Below are 22316 nucleotides of genomic sequence, written 5' to 3'. Positions count from 1 at the left end.
GTGCTTAGATCTTGTTTATGATGCTTTCATTCCATGGTGTGCCACAACAAATTGAAGGTTGCTGCTTTCAGATTAGATAACCATTGCTGTTTTGATTGGTAAAGTCATTTTAAATAGAGACCCTTTGGTAGTTCCAAAGGTTTCTATTTTAATATGGGGTTAGCTGTTAAGAATGAGTGTTACAGCCCATGCTTCAGTGACAATGGACCTGAGCCTGACTAGTGTGCGCCAGCCAGGAGTAAGGGGCTCTGGAGAGGAAGGGGTGGGGAATAATTATTCAATAGTAGAGATAAGTTCTGTCCTAGCATAGACACAGCCTTTGGTAACATAGTTTCTGATAAGAGAACTGCATCTTCTTTCTAGGATCTCACTTTTTTTTTTTTTTTAATAGAAAGCAAGATAGAGTACTACTTCTAACTTCACAATACTGAAAAATTATTTTTGTAGAATTTTTTGTTTTCCAAAATGTCATTTTCTTTTGGCTTCTTGACTTTTTTAAAAAACAAGACAACATGGGGTCTCAACTTTTTTAGCAGTTTTTATTTTGGACTTTTTTTCCCTAAGTATTAAATTGTGATGGAATTTCATGTAATTAGTTTGCAATAACTGAAATTCCCCATCCCCAACTGTTTGAGCCAAAGATCCTGCAGTTCTCATCACTCGTTATAGATGGTGGTCAGAGTATTCCAGGCTCTTTGAAGAGTGAATTTTCGATTCTGCATTTTGATGCTTATGGGGATTCCCAGGTGACTCAGTCTTAAAAGAATCTGCCTGCAATATGGAGACCCTGGTTTGGTCCCTGGGTTGGGAAGATCCCCTGGAGAAGGGAATGGCAACCCACTCTTAGTATTCTTGCCTGGAGAATCTCCAGGCAAGGAGGAGCCCCAGAGGAGGCTGGTGGGCCACAGTCCATGGGGTTGCAAAGTGTCGGGCATGACTGAGCAACTCTCACTCACTCACTTTAATACTTATATATGGTTGAGGTACAGCTAGGTGTTTAGCAGTTTCGTATAGTTAGATTTTATGGTCATGTGTAGATAGAGCCATTTTATTACTGAGTAGAGAATGGAGGTGCCATTTCAGAGATCCCTAAGATTAAAAATTATTAAAAGAACACAAAAGTCTTTCACTTGGATAACCTTTTCTTTTGTATTGTATTCTGCACTGATCATTGTTTTGCAGTAGTAGATCTAAAGAATTAATTTCATTTTCCTGTCCAAGTGCATACATTGCCCTTCATGTTATTGAAATCATACTTTAGTTGCAAATTTTATATTTCATTATTTTCCCCCTATGGTTTTAGCCTTTGACAATATTTTAATGACTGCATATGAACTGATGTTCCACAGTTGGGGTTCAGTATATTACATTTTTGTTTTCAAGACCATTAAATTAACATTAGGCTATCAGAAAAAAAAATAGTACTATATCAGGTAAGCATACCAGATGTTTTTAAAATTACCTCTTGGAAACAACAATATTCCACTGTACCTTTGAATCTAGGCAGTAAGTTTCTTTTTGTTTCTCTGTGTAGCTGCTCATTTTAAATTCCAACATGGTATAGCTTTACTAGTCTGTTCCCCTCCACCTCCACCTACTCAACTTTATCTTCAATTAGTTGGTAGTATTTAAGCACTCTCAAGATTTTAATGATAAATTGTCACTAATGTAGCCATAATGTCAGATTATTTTTGCTCTGCTACTAGTGCTAAATTAATTTTCACACTTTTGATCTTTATTTTAGAGCCATGTTTTAGAACCAATAACATATATCTGTTATGGTTATCAGAAAGCCAAGTGAAAATTTTAAAATGTTTTTTAAAATTACAAAATTAATTATACTCTTTTTAATACTCAATAAATAGTTTACCAGTGGTGGTGCAAATTGATATGCAGTTTTTTTTTTTCCCCTAGACCCACAACACATTTTATCTTGTATACTTGTTTTTGTATTATCCCTTTTTCCCCCCCTGAAGATGGGATTTGTAGCATTCTAGAATTTACTGTTTCTCCCAGCAGTCTTGATTCCAGCTTGTGATTCATCTATCCCAGTATATCACATTATGTCCTCTGCATATAAATTAAATAAGCAGAGTGACAGTATACAGCTTTGTGTTCCTTTCCCAATTTTAAATTCTGTTGTTCTCTGTCCAGTTCTGTTAATAACTCACTTCTTGACCTGCATGTAGATTCCTCAGGAGACTGGTAAAGTGATCTGGTACTCCTATTTCTGAAAGAATTTTCCACAGTTTGCTATGATCCACACAGTCAAAGGCTTTCTCGTAGTCTATGAAGCAGAAGTGGATGCTTTTCTGGAATTCTCTTGCTTCCTTTTATGATCCAACAAAATGTTGGCAATCTGATCTCTGGTTCCTCTCTGCTTTTTCTAAATCTAGCTTGTACATCTGTAAGTTCATGATTCGCATACTGTTGAAGCCTAGCTTGAAGGATTTTGAGCATTATGTTGCTAGCATGTGAAATGAGTGTGATTATGTTGTAGTTTGAACATCTTTGGCTTTGCCTTTCTTTGGGATTGGAATGAAAACTGATTTTTTCCAGTCCTGTGGCCACTGCTGAGTTTTCCAAATTTGCTGACACATTGAGTGCAGCACTTTAACAGCATCATCTTTTAGGATTTGAAATAGCTCAACTGGAATTATATCACCTCCACTAGCTTTGTTTGTAGTGATGCTTCCTCAGACCCACTTGACTTACACCCCAGGATGTCTGGCTCTAGGTGGGTGGGTGATCACACCATCGTGGTTATCAGAGTCATTAAGACCTTTTTATATAGTTCTTCTGTGTATTCTTGCCACCTCTTCTTAATCTCTTCTGGTTCTGTTGGGTCGTTACCATTTCTGTCCTTTATCATGCCTATTCTTTGATGAAATGTTCCCTTGGCATCTCTGATTTTCCTGGAGAGAGCTCTTCTTGTTGTTATTCAGTGGCTCAGTTGTGTCCAACTCTTTGCGGCCCCATGGACTACACACCAGGCTTCCCTGTCCTTCACTGTTTCCCAGAGTTTGCTCAAACTATGTCTGTTGAATTGGTGATGTGATCCAACCATCTTGTCCTCTGTCATCCCCTTCTCCTCCTGCTTCAATCTTTCCCAGCATCAAGGTCTTTTCCAATGAGTCAGCTCCTCACATCAAGTGGCCGAAGTATTGGAGCTTCAGTTTCAGCATCAGTCCTTCCAATGAATATGCAGGGTTGATTTCCTTTAGGATGGGCTGGTTTGATCTCCTTGCAGTCCAAGGGGCTCTCAAGAGTCCTCTCCAACACCACAGTTCAAAGGCATCAGTTCTTCAGCGCTCAGTCTTTTTTATTGTCCAGCTCTCACATTCATATATGACTACTGGAAAAACCATACCTTTGACAATATGGAATTTTGTTGGCCAAGTAATATCTGTGTTTTTTAATACACTGTCTAGGCTTGTCATAGCCTTTCTTCCAAGGAGCAAGCATCTTTTAATTTCATGGCTGCAGTTACTGTCTGCAGTGATTTTGGGGCCCAAGAAAGTAAAGTCTGTCACTGTTTCCATTGTTTCCCCCATCTGTTTGGAATGAAGTGATGGATGGATGCCATGATCTTTGTTTTTTGAATGTTGAGTTTTAACCAGCTTTTTCACTCTCCTCTTTCACCTTCATCAAGAGGCACTTTAGTTCCTCTTCACTTCCTACCATTTGAGTGGTATCATCAGCATATCTGAGGTTGTTTATATTTCTCTCAGCAATCTTGATTGACAAGGGCATTTCATATGATGTACTCTTCATGGAAGTTAAAAAAAGCAAGGTGACAATATACAGCCTTGATGTACTCTCCCAGTCTGTTGTTCCATGTCCTGTTCTACCTCTTGTTCTTGATCTGCATATAGGTTTCTCAGGAGGCAGATAGGTGGTGTGGTATTCCTGTTTCTTGAAGAATTTTCTACGGTTTGCTGTAATCCACACAGTCAAAGGCTTTAGCCTAGTCAGTGAAGCAGAAGCAGATAATTTTTGGAATTCTCTTGCTTTTCCTATGATCCAACAGATGTTAGCAATTTGATCTCTGGTTCCTCTGCCTTTTCTAAATCCAGTTTGTACATCTGGAAATTCTCAGTTCACATACTGTTGAAACCTAGCTTCCCATACTGAAAGAAGTCTAGCTTCTTTCCCATTCTGTTGTTTTGCTCTATGTCTTTGCATTGTTCACATAAGAAGCCCTTATCTCTCCTTGCTATTATTTGGAATTCTGCATTCAGTTGGGTATATCTTTCCCTTTCTCCTTGCCTTTCCCTTTTCTTCTTTCCTCAGCTATTCGTAAAGCCTCCTCAGACAACCACTTTGCCTTCTTGCAGTTCTTTTTCCTTAGGATGGTTTTGGCCACTGCCTCCTGTACAATGTCATGAACCTCCCTCCTTATCTTCAGGCACTCTGTCTACCAGATCTAATCCCTTGAATCTACTTGTCACTTTTGCTGTATATTTATAAGAGATTTGATTTAGGTCATACCTGAATGCCTAGTGGTTTTGCCTACTTTCTTCAATTTACGTCTGAATTTTGGAATAAGGGGCTTATGATCTGAGTGATCCTCAGATTGCTCCAGGTCTTGTTTTTGCTGACTGTACAGAGCTTCTCCATCTTCAGCTGCAAAGAACATAATCAGTCTGATTTCAGTATTGACCATCTGATGATGTTCATGTGTAGAGTCTTCTCTTATATTTTTGGGAACGGTGTTTGCTATGACTAGTGTGTTCATTGGATGAAATTCTGTTATCCTTTGCTGTGCTTCATTTTGCACTCCAAGGCTAAATTTACCTGTTATTCCTGTACCTCCTGACATCTTACTTTTGCATTCCAGTCCTGTATGATGAAAAGGACATCTTTTGGGGGGGTTCTAGAAGGTGTTGTAGATCTTCATAGAACTGGTCAACTTCAGCTTTTGTAGCATCAGTGTTTGGAGCATAGACTTGGATTACTGTGATATTGAATGGTTACCTTGATAATGAACCAAGATCATTCTGTTTTTGATGTTGCACCCAAGTAGTGCATTTCAGACTCTTGTTGACCGTGAGGGCTACTCCCTTTCTTCTGAGGGCTTCTTTCCCACAGTAGTATGTAAAATAGTCATCTGAATTAAATTCAGGCATTCCCGTCCATTTTAGTTCACTGATTCCTGAGATGTTGATATTCACTTTTGTCCTCTTCTGCTTGACCACATCCAATTTACCTTGATTTACCTAACATTCCAGGTTCCTATGCAATAATAATGCTCAAAATTCTCCAAGCCAGGCTTCATCAGTACTTGAGTCATGAATTTCCAGATGTTCAAACTGGATTTAGAAAAGGCAGAGGAACCAGAGATCAAATTGCCAACATGAACTAGATCATCGAAAAAGCAAGAGAGTTCCAGAAAAACATCTACTTTTGCTTTATTGACTATGCCAAAGCCTTTGACTGTGTGGATCACAACAAACTGTGAAAAATTCTGAAAGAGATGGGAATACCAAACCACTTGATCTGTTCCCTGAGAAATCTGTACGCACGTCAAGAAGCAACATTTAGAATTGGACACGGAACAGCAGACTGGTTCCAAATCAGGAGAGGAGTACGTCAAGGCTGTATATTGTCACCCTGCTTATTTAACTTATATGCAGAGTACATGAGAAACACTGGGCTGGAAGAAGCATAAGCTGGAATGAAGATTGCCAGGAGAAATATCAATAACCTTGAATACGCAGATGACACCACACTTAGGGAAGAAAGTGAAGAACTAAAGAACCTCTTGATGAAAGTGAAAGAGGAGAGTGAAAAAGTTGGCTCAAAACTCAATATTCAGAAAACTAAGATCATGGCATCCGGTCCCATCACTTCATGGCAAATAGATGGGGAAGCAATGGAAACAGTGAGAGACTTTATCCATTTGGGCTCCAAAATGCCTGTAGATGGTGACTGCAGCCATGAAATTAAAAAGATGCTTGCTCCTTGGAATAAAAGTTATGACCAACCTAGATAGTATACTAAAAAGCTTTAATAATGCTTCATTAAGAAAGAGACATTACTTTACCAACAAAAGTCTATCTAGTCAAAGCTATGGTTTTTCCAATAGTCATGTATGAATGTGAGAGTTGGACTGTAAAGAAAGCTGAGTGCTGGCAAGAATTGATGCTTTTGAACTGTGGTGTTGGAGAAGACTCTTGAGAGTCCCTTGGACTGCAAGGACATCCAGCCAGTCCATGCTAAAGGAAATCAGTCTTGAATATTCATTGGAGGGACTGATGTCGAAGCTGAAACTCCAATACTTTGGCCACCTGATGTGAAGAACTGACTCATTTGAAAAGACCCTGATGCTGGGAAAGATTGAAGGTGGGAGGGGAAGGGGACGATAGAGGATGAGATGGTTGGGTGGCATCATTGACGTGATGGACATGAGTTTGAGTATGCTCCAGGAGTTGGTGATGGACAGGGAAGCCTGGTGTACTGCAGTCCATGGGATTGCAAAGACTCGGACACGACTGAGCGACTGAACTGAACTGAATGTTCCAAGTTCCTATCCGCTGTTGTTTTTTACAGCATCAGACTTTATCTTCACCACCAGACACATCCACAGCTGAGCATCTTTTCTGCTTTGGCCCAGCAGCTTCATTTTTTCTGGAGGTGTTAGTAATTGCCTTTACTTCTTCCCCAGTAGGGCTTCCCTGGTGGCTCAGAGGATAAAGCGTTTGCCTGCAATGTAGGAGACCCGGGTTTGATCCCTGGGTGGCGAAGATCCCCTGGAGAAGGAAATGACAACCCAGTATTGTTGCCTGAAGAATCCCATGGACAGAGGAGTCTGGCGGGCTACAGTCCACGGGGTCGCAAAGAGTCAGACACGACTGAGTGACTTCACTTTCTTTCTTCCCCAGTAGCATATCAAACACTTTCCAACCTGGGGGCATCTTCTGGTGTCATACCTTTTTGCTGTTTCATACTCTTCGTGGGTTTTTCCATTCCCTCCTCCAGTGGACCTCCTCCATGTTTTATCAGAACTCTTTGCTATGACCTGTCCTCCTTGGGTGGCCCGACAGGGCGTGGCTTATAGCTTCATTGAGTTAGGCAAGCCCCTTCCCCCGGAGAAGGCAGTGAGTGATACATGAAGGGGAACATTAACTTTATCTTTGAGTAATACTTTGGAAACTCGTTTATGTTGTTGCATTTTGCGTGCTAAGTTGCTTTAGTTGTGTCTGACTCTTTGCAACCCTATAAATGCAGTGTAGCCCGCCAGGCTCCTCTGTCCATGAGATTTTCCACACAAGAAGAATGAGCTGCCAACCCAGGGATGGAACCCATGTCTCTTAGGTCTCCTGCATTGGCAGGTGAATCTTTACCACTAGTGCTACCTGCATATTATTGGTAAATTATTTTTATTGCCAAGTAGTATTTGATTATTTGGATTTACCACAGTTTGTTCATTCACTTGGCTAATGATCATTTAGTTGTGTTCCAGGTTTTGAGTGTTAATAAAGCTGCTACAAAAAACATACAGTTCTCTGTGTAGACATATGCTTAATTTCTTTTGCATAAATATCTAGGAATGGAATTGCTGGGTAATATGAGACATGTATGTTTACTTTTATGAGAAACTGCCATACTGTTTTCCAAAGTAACTGTACCTTTTTTCAGTTCCTACCAACTTTTCCCATCCTTGCAAGCACTCAGTATTTTTAGATTTTGATGTTTTATTAAAGATATTTAGTGCTATGTCATCATGGTTTTAACTTGCAATTTTAAAAAAAGTATTTATTTATTGGCTTTGCTGGGTCTTGTGCTTTTCTCTAGATGCAGCAAGTGGGGGCTGCTCATTGTGGTACCTTCTCTTGTTGCTGAGCATGGGTTCTAGAGCACAGACCCAATAGTTGTGGCACATGGGCTTAACCCACCTCTGTCAATGGGGCTTCTCCAGGCAAGAATACTGGAGTGGTTTGCCATGCCCTCCTCCAGGGGATCTTCCCAACCCAGGGATTGAATCCCGGTCTCCTCCATTACAGGCGAATTCTTTACTACCTCTCTGAGCCACCAGAGAAGCCGAAAAATTCTTGAGTGGGTAGCGTATCTCTTCTCCAGGGAAACTTCCTGACCCAGGGATCGAACTAGGGTCTCCTGCATTGCAGGAGGATTCTTTACCAGCTGAGCTACCAGGGTTGCAACTAAGGGCTGGGGCAGCTAAAAGGAAAAAAAAAAAAACTAGAGTGTAAAAGATTGACTTTCAGAATGTTTTGAAATTACATGATTAATGACTTAATTATTTTTTCATTAGCATTCCCACATTGCATCAGATGGTAAATCATATGCCTGCAATGTAGGAGACCCAGGTTTGATCTCTTGGTTGGGGAAGATCCCCTGAAGAAGGGAATGGCTACCCACTCCAGTATTCTTGCCTGGAGAATTCCATGGACAGCGGAGCCTGGCCAGTTACAGTCCATGGGGTTGCAAAGAGTCAGACACAACTGAGAAACTAATACACAGTTGTCATAGCATTATATAAGTTTGTGTACAGCAAGATGATTTGACTTACATATATTATGAAATGATTATCACAATAAGTGTTTGACTATCCATCCTCTCATACAGATAAGAAATTATAGGAATAGAAAGAAAAAGTTTGTGATGTGACCTCTTTGGATTTACTCTCAACAGCTTTCATATGTAACATAGAGCAGTGTTAATAACTTAAATTTATCATGTACATTACATCCCTCATAGCACTTTAGAAACTATTGAAATACCTTTGTATTTTGGTAGGCTCCTTCTCTTAAGAGTGTTTTGTGTGTTTTTTTAGGCCGTGCTTTGTGGCATGCACAATCTTAGTTCCTTGACCACGGATGAAACCCCTGCTCTTGGCAGTGGAAGCATGAAGTCATAACCACTGGACCACCAGGGAATTCCCTTTAGAAGTCTTCAGCATCACAGATTTGTTCAGCAATTGTTTTTAATCTTCTTAAGTACAAAGGAATTGTAGATGCTGCAAAGAGTCTCTTGAGCATCTCCTGAAAGCATAACACTGCCAGGCCTTTGTTTAGCATTAACTTAAGGAATCTTCCAAACAGGAGAGGGTTATGCCTGTGCACACGCACACATTACTAGGACTAAATGTGTTAATAAAAAGAGCCAAAGATGATACACGTAGTACTTAGAAGAAGAAATGACTAGTCCTGCCTCGGGGACCTAGTTAAGAAAGCCGGGTAGGATTGGAATAGGATCTTGAGTATGTTTTTGAAAAGCCCATGAAGGAGAATTGATGGTTTTGAAGAGATGGTCGTTCCCTAATATTTTCTCTTTTATTAATAGCTTTGACTTGGAATACTTACTTCCATCTTCTGCATGCCAGATTTCTGTTCCTGTTCCAATTCAAGTGGTACATTCTTCGCGGTAGGGCTATAGCATTTATCACATTAGATAATTGCATTTAGGAATTCTGTCTCCCACTGGACTTGAAATTTCTTTGGAGCAGCAGATCAAGTCTGTCATATTCACCTCTCTTTTTCCTTGCATAGTTTCTGGCCCTTAGACAGTATGTATTTAATAAATATTGAATGAATTTGTATTGTCCCACCTATTTATCCAGCTGGTGTTGAATGAAATAGGACAGTAGCCTAGAGTATGAAAATTGCAAGTTCAGGGAAAGATGCTAAGTGGTATGATACTCTTGCTTATTTGCTCAGTCATGTCTGACTCTTTGCAACCCCACGGACTGTGGCCCTCCAGGCTCCTCTATCCCTGGGTTTCTCCAGTCAAGAATACTCGAATGGGTTGCCATTTTCTCTGAGGGATGTTCCTAACCAAGGGATTGAAACCAAGTCTGCATTGCAGGTGGATTCTTTACCATCTGAGCCACCAAGAACATAGAATTTGTTTAGAGAGGTGAGAAGTGTAGGGGAAGGTACATTTGAAATGTTGGTTATGGCTGTGTATGTCAGCCTGGATTTCTGTGGAAGGCATAATACTTCAAACTGAATGCAGGTGTTTCAATTTTACATGTACAATGAATGCTACACATGATACAGAAGTTTGGAAGACTTTTTCTTTTAATGAGGGCATTAAACTTAGAAAAATCATTCCTTTATTTTTGGTCGTGGTGGATCTTTGTTGCTGTGTTGTGGGCTTTCTCTGTTTGAGTGAGCAGGTGCTGCCCTTCCTTGTGCTCCGGCTTCTAATTGAGGTGGCTTCTTTTGTTGCTAAGCACCTGCTCTAGGTGCAGAGGCTCAGTAGTTGTGGTCACGGGCCTAGTTGCTCCACGGCATGTGGAATCCTCTCTCAGAACAGGAACCTCACCCTTGCCCCCTGCATTGGCAGGCGAATTCCCATCCACTGTACCAGTTTGGAAGGCTTTTGAGAACGAACTGAAAGAGTCTGAATTTAGTGGGAAACAGAAAGGATGGGACAAATTCCAAGAGATTTGTGAGTTGTCAAGATTTTAGTTGGAAGCTTTTTAAAGAGGGCAAGTCACTTAGGACTGAGCTTTCAAGCAAAAAACGTGGTGGCATTATTAACAGACACAGGGAAACTGCTCTATCTGTATAGGGGAGCGTGTATGTATTGGTTTACTTATGACATCATGTGTGCGTATTCAGCAAGGGGTTAAGATGTCAAATTTGAATTCTAGCAGAAATTTAGGTAAATCTGGGAGCTGAAGTTGTTTGATGATCAGGAATTGACGCATTAGAAGACAGACCTTGAGAACTTTAAATTTTAATGAGAAGGAAAGTTGCCTCGTGGTAGAACTCGCGTTAGGAGGAGGTGAGCATCAATGGTGATGCAGACTGGTAGAAGACTGAGGTCATTGGATTTTTGAGAATCGTGACTTTCTAGAGAATTACATTTAAGGGAGAACTTGGGTTATAATATTTGAGAGGGGAGTAGAGAAGGGGAAGACTAAGATAGATGCACGGTTAGTAATTTAGGTCAGAATATGATTAATAGAGTGCAGAGTGCATGATAGCTCCTTGGCAAAGTTATGACCAACCTAGACAGCATATTAAAAAGCGGAGACATTACTTGGACAATAAAGGTCCATCTAGTCAAAGCTATGGTTTTTCCAGTAGTCATATATGGATGTGAGAGTTGATGCTTTTGAAGTGTGGTGTTGGAGAAGACTCTTGAGAGTCCCTTGGACTGCGAGGAGATCCAACCAGTCCATTCTAAAGGAGATCAGTCCTGGGTGTTCATTGGAAGGACTGATGTTGAAACTGAAACTCCAATACTTTGGCCATCTGACGCGAAGAACTGACACATTTGAAAAGACCCTGATGCTGGGAAAGATTGAGGGTGGGAGGAGAAGGGGATGACAGAGGATGAGATGGTTGGATGGCATCACCGACTCAATGGATGTGAGTTTGAGTAAACTCTGGGAGTTGGTGATGGACAGGGAGGCCTGGTGTGCTGCAGTCGTTGGGTCACAAAGACTCGGACACGACTGATGACTGAACTGAACTGAGTGCATGATAAAAAGTACTTTGAGAATTCAGAGGAAAGACAGGAACAAATAAAAAGATGTTTAAGATACACAGGAGTAACAGGCAGAGTTAGTGAATGACCTCTGAGGTAGTTGAGGTTCTGTTACATAGTATGGAAAGCCAGATGTAATCAGGTTGGTATCTTGATGAATAAATAGGATGATATTGCTTTTAACTGACAGGAAAAGAGTACCTTTTACACTGTACGTTCCAGTGTGACAACAATCTCCACATAATCACGTGTTTTTGGAGAAAGTAGGACTTTATAGGGGAATTTGACATTCTGTAAAAAGGTGTTAGATGATAATTCCTCTTTGAAGATGATTTGAGCCTAACAACCTTCTGAAGATTCTTTTTGTACATAAGTATTCTTAAATCTTGCCTGGAAAATCCCATGGACGAAGGAGCCTGGTAGGCTGCAGTTCATGGGGTCGTTAAGAGTCAGACATGACTGAGCGACTTCACTTTCACTTTCCACTTTCATGCATTGGAGAAGGAAATGGCAACCCACTCCAGTGTTCTTGCCTGGAGAATCCCAGGGACGGGGGAGCCTGATGGGCTGCCGTTTCTGGGGTCGCACAGAGTCGGACACGACTGAAGTGACTTAGCAGTAGCAGTATTCTTAAATCTTGGCTCTCTGTTAAACTATATAGTCTTGTAGGCTTGACTAAAGATCACTTCTTAATTTGTGAGTTGAGAAATCACTTAACCATCCCAAAAGGTTAAGGCTTTTTCATGGCTTTAGTTAAAACCCTTTCCTTACTTTCTTGTTCAGGGCTTTATTTTATATACAAACATAAGTGAAAGGACCCAAATCCCATAAATTTCTTGCCTATGACTTGGTTTCTTTTCTGTGAATGCATTTTCCCCCTCCAGGGGAGAAAACTGAAAGATGGCAATTGTTTGTGTAAGTAAGTGCAAGTGTTTGTGTAAGTAAGTGTTAGTCGCTCAGTCATGCCCAACTCTTTGTGACCCAATGGACTGCAGCCCACCAGGCTCCTGTATCCATGAAATTTTCCAGACAAGAATACTGGAGTGGGTTGCCATTTCCTTCTCCAGGGCATCTTCCCAACCCGGGGATTGAACTTGGGTCTCCTGCGCTGCAGGAGGATTGTTTACCGACTGAGCTACAAAGGAAGCCCTTGTAGCTTCCCATGTTGTTTGTGTAGAATACATTAACCTGTTAAAAGTAGAGTGAGGTTGCTTTCCATACCCCTCCACTCCATACTTTTTACTTTCTGGTTAATGTAGTTGATTTCCCATCAGTCAGTTATATTTTAGCCCTCTAAATTGAGTCCATTTAAGTCAGTGTCTTTAATTGGAACACCGTCCTCTATGTAACATCTTCATTTCATCTATTCCCTGTGGGAGTTTACCTGTAACTTTAAAAAACTGGACTTTGCACAGCCTCTTATGTATAGCTGTTTGTTTAGGCATTTACCAGGTTAGCACTGCTTTATCTTATTCCCCATTCAAAGTTCACTTTTCAGGTTCTCTCTTTTCGAATAAATGTAATTTACTGAGTAATCAAATAAAAAGTTACCCCCACTGCCAGTTTCCTTTGCCTGTCGCTCTGATCTAAATTGATGATACCATGGCTTCATGGCCATCAACTTTAGTGACTATAAAGGTAGTGGGCAGTGTGAAGCCTCTCTTTAACTTTGTTACAAAAACTCCAGTGTATTTTGACCTTGCTTTGATATTTATTTGTGTAAACTTTTTTTTTTTTTTTTACTTTGGCAGTACGTAGGTGACAAAAGTGGCAGGTGAATGTGTACTTTATAAATGTGATGGGAAATTGGGATAAGTAACAAAGTCTCACCGGAGAAGGCATTGGCACCCCACTCCAATACTCTTGCCTGGAAAATCCCATGGACGGAGGAGCCTGGTGGGCTGCAGTCCGTGGGTCGCTAAGAGTCAGACACGACTGAGCGACTTCACTTTCACTTTTCACTTTCATACATTGGAGAAGGAAATGGCAACCCACTCCCGTGTTCTTGCCTGGAGAATCCCAGGGACAGAGAAGCCTGGTGGGCTGCCATCTCTGGGGTCGCACAGAGTTGGACACGACTGAAGTGACTTAGCAACAGCAGCAGCAGCAGCAGCAACAAAGTCTCGCTGAAGGAAATCTGGAAGTAGAGAAGAACAAAAGGGGAAAATGAGAATCCCCAAACTCAGAAACAATACCTAATAGTGTTTTTTGTCATTGACCTTTGAACAAAACTGTTTTGTACATAATATTTTATTCAGAGGGTAAGTTAGTATTTTGCCACAGCTTGACATCAGTTGTTAACAGTAGTATTAAATGTACATAATTTCCACGTTTTTGTTGTTTTATAAAATTTTACTAGATAAATCTCCTGTTCCTCAACCTTGCCTATCATTCTTAATAGAAATACTGTGGTTTTTTTCTTCGCTATTTTTTAAGAGTGTTTATTTGCCTGTGTCTTCATTGTGTCCTAGAGGAGCTTTCCTTTTGGTGCTTGGGCTTTCTAGTTGTGGTGCATGGGCTCAATGGTTGCAATGCTCAGGCTTAGTTGCTCTGTGACAGGTGAGATCTTAGTTCCCCAAACAAGGATCAACCCCATCCCCTTGCATTGCAAGGTGGATTCTCAAACATTGAGCCATCGGGGGGAAGTCCCTGCTTCATTTCTTTAAACATAGCAAATAAGTCTCTTTATGCATCAGGATTTGTTAATCCTTATTGTTGGAGGATTTTAGGTTTGGGGGAAACTAATGGCACCTGAAATGACTGTGTCTAATTTTGCTTTGTGCTTTATCTTTTTTTAAATGAGTTGATTTAAATGTAGGTTGCACAAAATTTAAGGTAGAGCAAAGATTGAAGAACAGACTGCCTGGATTCTAGGCTGGGTTTACTTTGATCTCACGACTAGGATAGAAATGACTAAGGGAGAACTGAAGGGATAAGCCACTGTGTGAACATTTCTTGAATGTGCCGTGGGCTCCAAGACAGCACTTTATTCTAGCTTATTTGTTGTTGTTAGTTGCAGAGTCATGTCCAGCTCTTTTGTGACCCCTGTGAGCTGTAGCCCGCCAGGCCCCTCTGTCCGTGGGGTTTGGATTACCCAGACAGGAACACTGGAGCAGGTCGCCCCTTCCTTCTCCAGGGCATCTTCCTGCTCCAGGGGTTGGAGCCACTGCTCCTGCGCTGGCAGGTGCATTCTTTACCACTGAGCCACCAGGGAAGCCTTTTATTCTAGCTATTGGTGGCAAAAAAATGTTACGAAAGAGAATGCAGTGTTTAAACAGCAGTGGAAGTAAGGATTACCATCACCTGAGGCATAAGGAACAGCTTTTTGCCAGATTTCCAAATTCTGCCTGTGGCCTGGGGCGCCTTCTGCATGGCCTTCGCTTTTAGCTCCTCCAGCTTCTCTGCTCCTCTTTTTGTTACTGCTTGAAAGCCTTACCTTCCTCTTCATCTCCTTCTCCTGTTTCTTGGGCTGCTTCAAGGACTTCTTGCCAGTGCCTCTCCCCCCAGACCCTGGCACTGGAAGCAGTTAAGCATTATATAAAAATATAAAAAGAATTTTTTTTAATATCAACTGGGAGTTTCAAGGCAATCACAAAAGGAGAAACAGGGAACCTAATACAATATTATGTAAAAATTGAGTTGGGAGTCACCAGGATTAATTTAATAGAGTTTTATCTATAGGCTCCTTTATGGCTGGTATCTGATTTTTATTAAAAAGCATCACAGTTGTAATGATAATGGTGGGCTATCTTTGTGAAATTTTTTAAAAGGGGTCCTACTTTGGGGGAATTCCCTGGCAGTCCAGTGTTTAGGACTTCTCACTTTCACTGCCGAGGGCATGAGTTTGATCCTTGACAGGGAGCTAAGATCCAGCAAATTTAGTGCAGCAAAAAAACCCACGTTGAAGTTTATTTGTTAACAGGAATTTAAACTGCATCTTGATTTGCTCAGTAGTTTGACACACACAAACGTGTGTATATATGTGTATTTAAACTAGTGATACTCATATTTTCTCTTTCTTCCTCCCATTTCTGTTAATTCCTAGTGTTATGACTTTTACTGTTTGGAGGGCTATAGACATAAATTATTTACTTTAAATGATGAAAGGTTATGTTTCTATTATATTTTTTACTTATCTTTGAGAGTTGGGGCTTAGAGGTACATTTAGGTCACACCTAACCCATTCTGTTCCCTGTTTGCTTGTCTATATTCCATGATAGATTATAAACTCCGAAGGCTAGAGTCCTGTTCACTGAGATATCCCACTTACTATGAACAGTGCCTGACATGTAGTTAGATAATTAATGGCAAGAAAGGTTGAAAAGACATACACTAAATGTGAAACACCATTTCTGAGTATTTCGAGTATTGCTGATTTTTAATGGTAATTATTATGATTTTGAAACAGTGCAATTAATCCCTAGAAGGTGAGAGTATTACATAAAGAAGACAAAAGCTAGTACTGTCTGTAAGTGCAGTCTCCCAAGTCTTGAGTTGCGCCCTCTGCCTAGTTTTCAAAAACAAACCATTAGAATCTAAGAATGTAGGAGATAATGTTCCCCAAAGGAAAAATATACTATGAGTAAAAAGACTTTATTATGGTGCCACCTATTCTGAGACAGCACTGGACATGCCACTTCCCCTTGTATTGAGACATAGGGAGATCAAGAAATAGAGACATTGAGACAAAGAGGAAATGGCAAATGTTGGAGGTTATAAGTAGTTACTGGGAATTTATTATTTTACTGTTATTTTTTAATAAGTGATATTTTATTTTCATTTGAATGGCTAAGAAAACTTGCTTCATGGTATTTAACAAAGATGACTTTTAAGAGTTATTATTCCTGTGTTTGTTTCCCTAGTATTTGACATTGTGCAGCAAAGAAATGGTTATGGAGAAGCCCAGTCCGCTGCTTGTAGGGCGGGAGTTTGTGAGGCAATATTATACTTTGCTGAATAAAGCTCCAGAATATTTACACAGGTAAATTTTAATTGGGTTATTTACTATCTTTATTTACTTATATTTTCTTGAATATGACTACATATAAATTTTGTCTTTCCTGTCTCCTTGCGTCCTGACAAGTATCTTTACAAAGCTCATCTAATATTTTAACAAACTGGTGGCATAAAACCCATCTTTTTTCAAGTTTCCTCCTTGAACGAAATCTGCAGTAAGAAAAACACTTATCAGATCCCATTATATAGCACATTCACATCTGTACACACACTTAACATACACAATTACATAGTCTGGTATTTTATGTTTCTTTTTTTAAACCACAGACTTGACCAACTAATGGGTTCTAGTCTTGATGGGAATCACAGGTTAAGTTTTTCGTTTGGTTTTTGTGTGGTTTTTAAAAGTTCTCTGTAGCAGTGTTAGGAAATGAATCAGTTAATTGATTTCATTTGTGAAAATTCCTTTAGATTGATTCACAAGAAAATATTCCTTTGTGAGATGGCAACAATAGCCTTGTTTACTAGTTTGGCAAGACATGTATAAGCTTACTTTTTTCCAGAGATTGAAATGAAATTGATTGATATTATGAGTAGTATTTATCATTTTTGTTCTACCTGTTGTATTTTTTAGTAGGTCAAAGATACGTGAGACCTTTGTAAGGATTAGGCTTTGCCAGCGTTTGTTGTAGAACACCCTAGCCAGATGAGTTAAGGATAAGTATGTCATTGCCTCTTTGCGTGGGAAAGAATGTTAAAGGACTTTTCTGTTTTATATATAGGTTCTCTTTGTAAATGTGCTGGGCATTCTAAAATTCTATTTTGCATTGTGCCCTGCCATTGTTAAGCATGTGTGTAATACTCCCTGTGTTACTCCAGGAGACATTTTTAGATAACTAACACTGGCCCCCCCCCCCCCCCCGCCAAAAATGAATCAGTACCTGTACATTTTTATGATTATAAAAATAAAAACATTCCTGTTGACAGTATATGTGAGTTTGAGGGAGAATGGAATCATTAAGGCTTTTCATTATCTGAAATTTTATCTTCACTGTAGGTATTAGCATTTTTAACTTTTTCTCAAGTTTGTTTAAAATTTTTCAGTTACTAACACTGTAGTGCATATCCTTACACGTGCATTTTTGGGCATCTTTCTGGTTGTTTCCTTCGGATAACTTCCTAGAAACAGAATTGTTAAATCAAAGGTATGATTTTCTCTAAAGCTTTTCTTATGCACACTTAACAGCCAAATTGTCCAAATGATAACTCTATACATGCTTGCCAGTAGTACATGAGAGAGAACAGTGTAAACGTTAAAAAAAAATATGGGTAGTGGTTAAAAGCATGGGCTCTGGAGCCAGCTGCTCTGACTTGATAGGTGTGTAACATTTGAGGAGTTAATTTAACCTCTTCTGAACTTCAGTTTGTTCATTTAGATAACAGCACTTAGGTTAGTCCTGAGGTTGTTAGGAGACTAGAATGAATCAATACATGTGTAGTGCACTGAGAAAGTTGTTTGTCATAGAGGAAGTCTTCTTGATTTATTGCAATAGGAGCTGAGTTCTCTTTATGAAAAAATTAATTTTACATATTTGATAACCTTAATTTAAGATCTCCTAGTTGCTTTATGTAATACCAGAGAAACACTATAATTTATCATGTACTTAAGAGCAGTATAAAAAATACTGAGAAATTAGATGCTAAAATAATATATATATATATATTTTAAACTTGATCTCTGAATTATTTCAATTAATTTAAATCTAAACTTTTAACCTTAGCCTTTGGAATTAGTAGTCATTTGGAACTCTTAGTAGAATGAATGTTCAATAGTATCTGATTCTAAACAGATCTAAACAACTGAGTTTTTATATTTGACAAAAATGGGTAAATAAATAGCAGCATCAGTATTTAGAATATTTTGAATGTCTCATTTTCCCTCTTAACAGCATATAGATACAGTAAGATGAGAATAGCTAAAGACAGCATAACTAATAGCCAAGCACACTAAGAATTCTATGTCATTGCTCATTTAATCCTTACAGTAACTCTGTGGAGAAGTTACTCTTGTTCCAAGTTACCAAGGAAAGTGAACTTGAAGACTGTAAGTCTTAAGGTTACACAGCTAATAAATGACAGAGCCAGACCTGGAAACTAGCTCTGCTTAATAGCGGGACTCTACTCCGTCTTAGACTTCTTTCTCTTCATAACTTAGTGTTAATCATTATCAATGCTTTCACAGGTTTTATGGCAGAAATTCTTCTTATGTTCATGGTGGAGTAGATGCTAGTGGAAAGCCCCAGGAGGCTGTCTATGGCCAAAATGTAAGTGTCAATTCCATATACATTTAAGATTATTATAACTTACTTAAACTTACTTTAACTTGTTTAAGATTATTTTATTTAAGTTAAGTTAGAGATTTGGAAGATAGCCTTCTTGTGCCCATGGATTTCTTCTTGACTGTAATCAGTTAGCTGTGCTAAAATTTATGTTGCAATACTTGTCAAATGTGGTTTGAGTTCTTATAAACATTGATTTTGTAGGAAGCACAGTATTAACATTGGCATGGATACAAAAGAGAAAATGGGACATTTTTATATCACTGGTGTATTTCATACCTGAAACAGTTGAGACAGTGTATAACATTTATAGAAATGTGGGCTAAACCTTATGTTGCAGGAATGAATAGAAACATATTCCTTATGACTACATAGAGGATGTGGGATTTCAGCTAGTCTCTGAATTACAGGACTGGCCTTACCAAACAAGAGGAAATTGAAGGGAGAAATGCAGACAGGCAGCAAAGTAAAACCACGTGTGAGGTCATGTAGTAGTCAACATAGTATGGAATATGCGTCTGTCAGTAACGCGTAGCATGGCGGAATGGATTCAAATGAGCAGAGAGCTTAAGCAGTTAGAATTCTAGATTTGTGAGGAAATCCATGGAAGTCTGTAGTACTGAATAGGTAACCTAGTATTAAAAAGGTAATGCACTATCATGAGTTTGTATTTCCTCCCTACCTTCTCCTAATAAAGGATATACACCACAAAGTATTATCTCTGAACTTCAGCGAATGTCATACTAAAATTCGTCATGTGGATGCTCATGCAACCTTGAGTGATGGAGTAGTGGTCCAGGTCATGGGTTTGCTGTCTAACAGTGGACAACCAGAGAGGAAGTTTATGCAAACCTTTGTTCTGGCTCCTGAAGTAAGTTTTCGTTTCAATTAGTTTTCATTTATGTGATTTCATTTTGCAGTTAACTAGTTGCTGGAAGTGGCTAGAGTTTCCTCTTACAGGTATAGATATGCATGTAGCTGTTTTTGAGAAATCTGTGTTGGACCTGTTGGTTTATTTGAACTTTCTGTGCTTTGACTATTTAGCAGAAAAAAATGAGATCCTGATACAAATGTGCAAACAGATGATTAAGATTACAGAAGTAATATTAAAAGTGTATTAATAGTTTGAAAGTAGTCATTTCTTGAGTTTAGGTATTCTGTCATTTTCTTTATATTAACATTATAGCATGTTCAGCTTTGGAAAATTATATTTAGTCTATATATTATTCTGTATTAAAATAAAAACTATATTCTCTTTATGTCATACCATGTTTATGGGTATTTATGGAGTATTTGGGTGTTTTTTTTATAGGGATCTGTTCCAAATAAGTTTTATGTTCACAATGATATGTTTCGTTATGAAGATGAAGTATTTGGTGATTCTGAACCAGAACTTGATGAAGGTGAGGTTACTTTCAAGATACAAGGGTTTTGTTGGTATCAGTACTCTTTAATAACATGTAAAGTGTGAAACTTACAGAAATTTGACTCTGTAACTGAGTCAAAGCCCCTTTGCTCCTTTTTGTTCTTTTTTTTTGGTTTGTTTAAAAAACAGATGTTCTTTATATGAAATTATATAAAAATCATACACAGAAAGTAGAAAAAAATCTCCCTCAATGTCATTCTCTATAGATAACCAAGAATTTGGTGCCTACTACAGAATTTTGTTGTATTCTATACTGACTGATACTTTCCTAAAAGTGGAAGTAGCTGATTCAAAGCTAGGCCTTTTTTTCATCTAATGTATCTTTGTTAGCTGTTGATAATTTTTTGTCTATACATAATTATTTAATCTTCTATTGATACACATCAGCTTGTTTCTTATTCTCTGTCATTATTGCTTCATTGAATTAATGTGGCAAAGGAAACTGAGTTATGACTTTAAGACCATTTTTTCTGGGGACTTTGCTGATGGTCCAGTGACTAAGACTCCGCACTCCCAATGCTGGAGTCCCGAGTTTGATCCCTGGTCAGGGAACTAGAACCCACTTGCTGCAACTAAGATATGGCACAGCCAAATAAATAAATTTTTTTTTTAAGAGACCATTTTTTTCTACTCTTTCCTTTTCTTACTAATAGATCTTTTTAAAAAATAGTGTAATTCCAAACTTCTTCTTGCTTGCTCTTTTTTAAGAGAACAAGGAATATTAAGTGCCTTTGTACTTTCAAGAAATACGCTATTTTTAAACTATTTTATGATTTCTTTGAACCTTAAATATATATATATGAAATTGTGTATTAAGCCTCTTAAAAAAAGATGTGGTGTATTATGTGTTGTCAGAATCAGAAGATGAAGTAGAGGAAGAACAAGAGGAAAGACAACCGTCTCCAGAACCTGTGCAGGAGAATGCTAACAGTGGTTACTATGAAGCTCACCCTGTGACGTAAGAATAGTGCTTGCAAGGCCACCTTTGGCCTAAACTATTTATATCATGTAGTTGCAAGTGGTTTTTGTTCCTAGAATTGTTGCTGAAAGTAAATTCTTGATAAAGCTATATAGCCAGTGCCTGAGTATTTACCATGTATATGCAAGAAGTTTAGAAAGCATTCTTATGTTTAATTCAAAAATCGAACGTGGGTTTGACCTAAAACTAATCACTTGCTAATAATGTGTACTGTTTGGGACAACACAGAGTAGGCACTTTATTTTTTAAATAATAGGTTTTCCTTATTTCCTAATAGTTAGTGCTAAAGTAAACATGTTGAGTAATCCAGTTTTTACATTTAGGTTAAAGAAATGCTGCTTGAGAGTATTGTTCCTTCTGCCTTCTGGTTCTTAATGAACTTTGCTTCAAAACAGTGTATATTACTTGTTCTGCCCATTAATTAGAGAAATGCTGAATTTTCTCCTATTTGAGTTGATCATTTCACTCCTGCTGAAAAGTGAACGAAATGTTTTGTTGTAGTAATGGCATAGAGGAGCCTTTAGAAGAATCCTCGCATGAACCTGAACCTGAGCCCGAATCTGAAACAAAGACTGAAGAGCTGAAACCTGCAGTGGAGGAGAAGAACTTGGAAGAGTTAGAGGAGAAGTCTGCTTCTCCTCCGCCTGCTGAACCTGTTTCTCTGCCACAGGAACCACCAAAGGTTAGATCAGAGGAACTCTTTAGACCCGTAACATCACGCTTTCATACGGTGCCATTAATGAAGCATGACCTTTGTTCTGTTATGTTAATTGCTGAATAGTAAACTATGCTTTTTTATGTGTATGAAAGAAGCTGTGGGGTTTTTTTTTGTAATTCTGAGGAAATCATATTTCACCCCCTAAAAAACACCCCTCAGAATAAAATTTAAGATTGATTCTTATCTGTGTGCAGTGTTTAGTACCATATGTGAAATTATTCAAGTCCATGTAATAAAGCCAAGAGTTGCTCTTCCATTCTGTATTAAGTCCTCTACACACGGATGCAAACAGGAGTCATGCAGTTTCCCAAGTTAAAACAAATTGGCCTATTGTTAAAACAAGTGATACGTGTGCTATTTCTGGTTTAAATGGGAACAATTTCCTTACTATACCAAACTGTCTTGGAAAGATGAGTGATACCCATAGTGTTTCAT

The 22316-nt window shown here is 38.9% G+C and overlaps 1 protein-coding gene across 6 annotated transcripts in view; it reads left to right on the top strand.

Moving 5' to 3' along the window:
* The window catches only part of G3BP2 (G3BP stress granule assembly factor 2), an 86746-nt gene that overhangs the window by 53301 nt on the left and 11129 nt on the right, over positions 1 to 22316 (top strand). For all 6 annotated transcript variants that reach the window (XM_040237092.1, XM_040237091.1, XM_040237090.1 and 3 more), the window contains 6 exons: positions 16326 to 16444; positions 18662 to 18743; positions 19456 to 19629; positions 20071 to 20161; positions 21040 to 21142; positions 21665 to 21845. In XM_040237092.1, the coding sequence (XP_040093026.1) occupies positions 16350 to 16444; positions 18662 to 18743; positions 19456 to 19629; positions 20071 to 20161; positions 21040 to 21142; positions 21665 to 21845 (726 nt within the window). In that variant the 5' untranslated portion in view covers positions 16326 to 16349. The remainder of the gene's footprint in view (positions 1 to 16325; positions 16445 to 18661; positions 18744 to 19455; positions 19630 to 20070; positions 20162 to 21039; positions 21143 to 21664; positions 21846 to 22316) is intronic.

Source organism: Oryx dammah, unplaced genomic scaffold (assembly GCF_014754425.2).
Source record: "Oryx dammah isolate SB20612 unplaced genomic scaffold, SCBI_Odam_1.1 HiC_scaffold_3, whole genome shotgun sequence".
Lineage (NCBI taxonomy): Eukaryota > Metazoa > Chordata > Mammalia > Artiodactyla > Bovidae > Oryx > Oryx dammah.
Note: the sequence above shows the minus strand (reverse complement) of the source record. Positions and strands in the feature narration are given on the sequence as shown.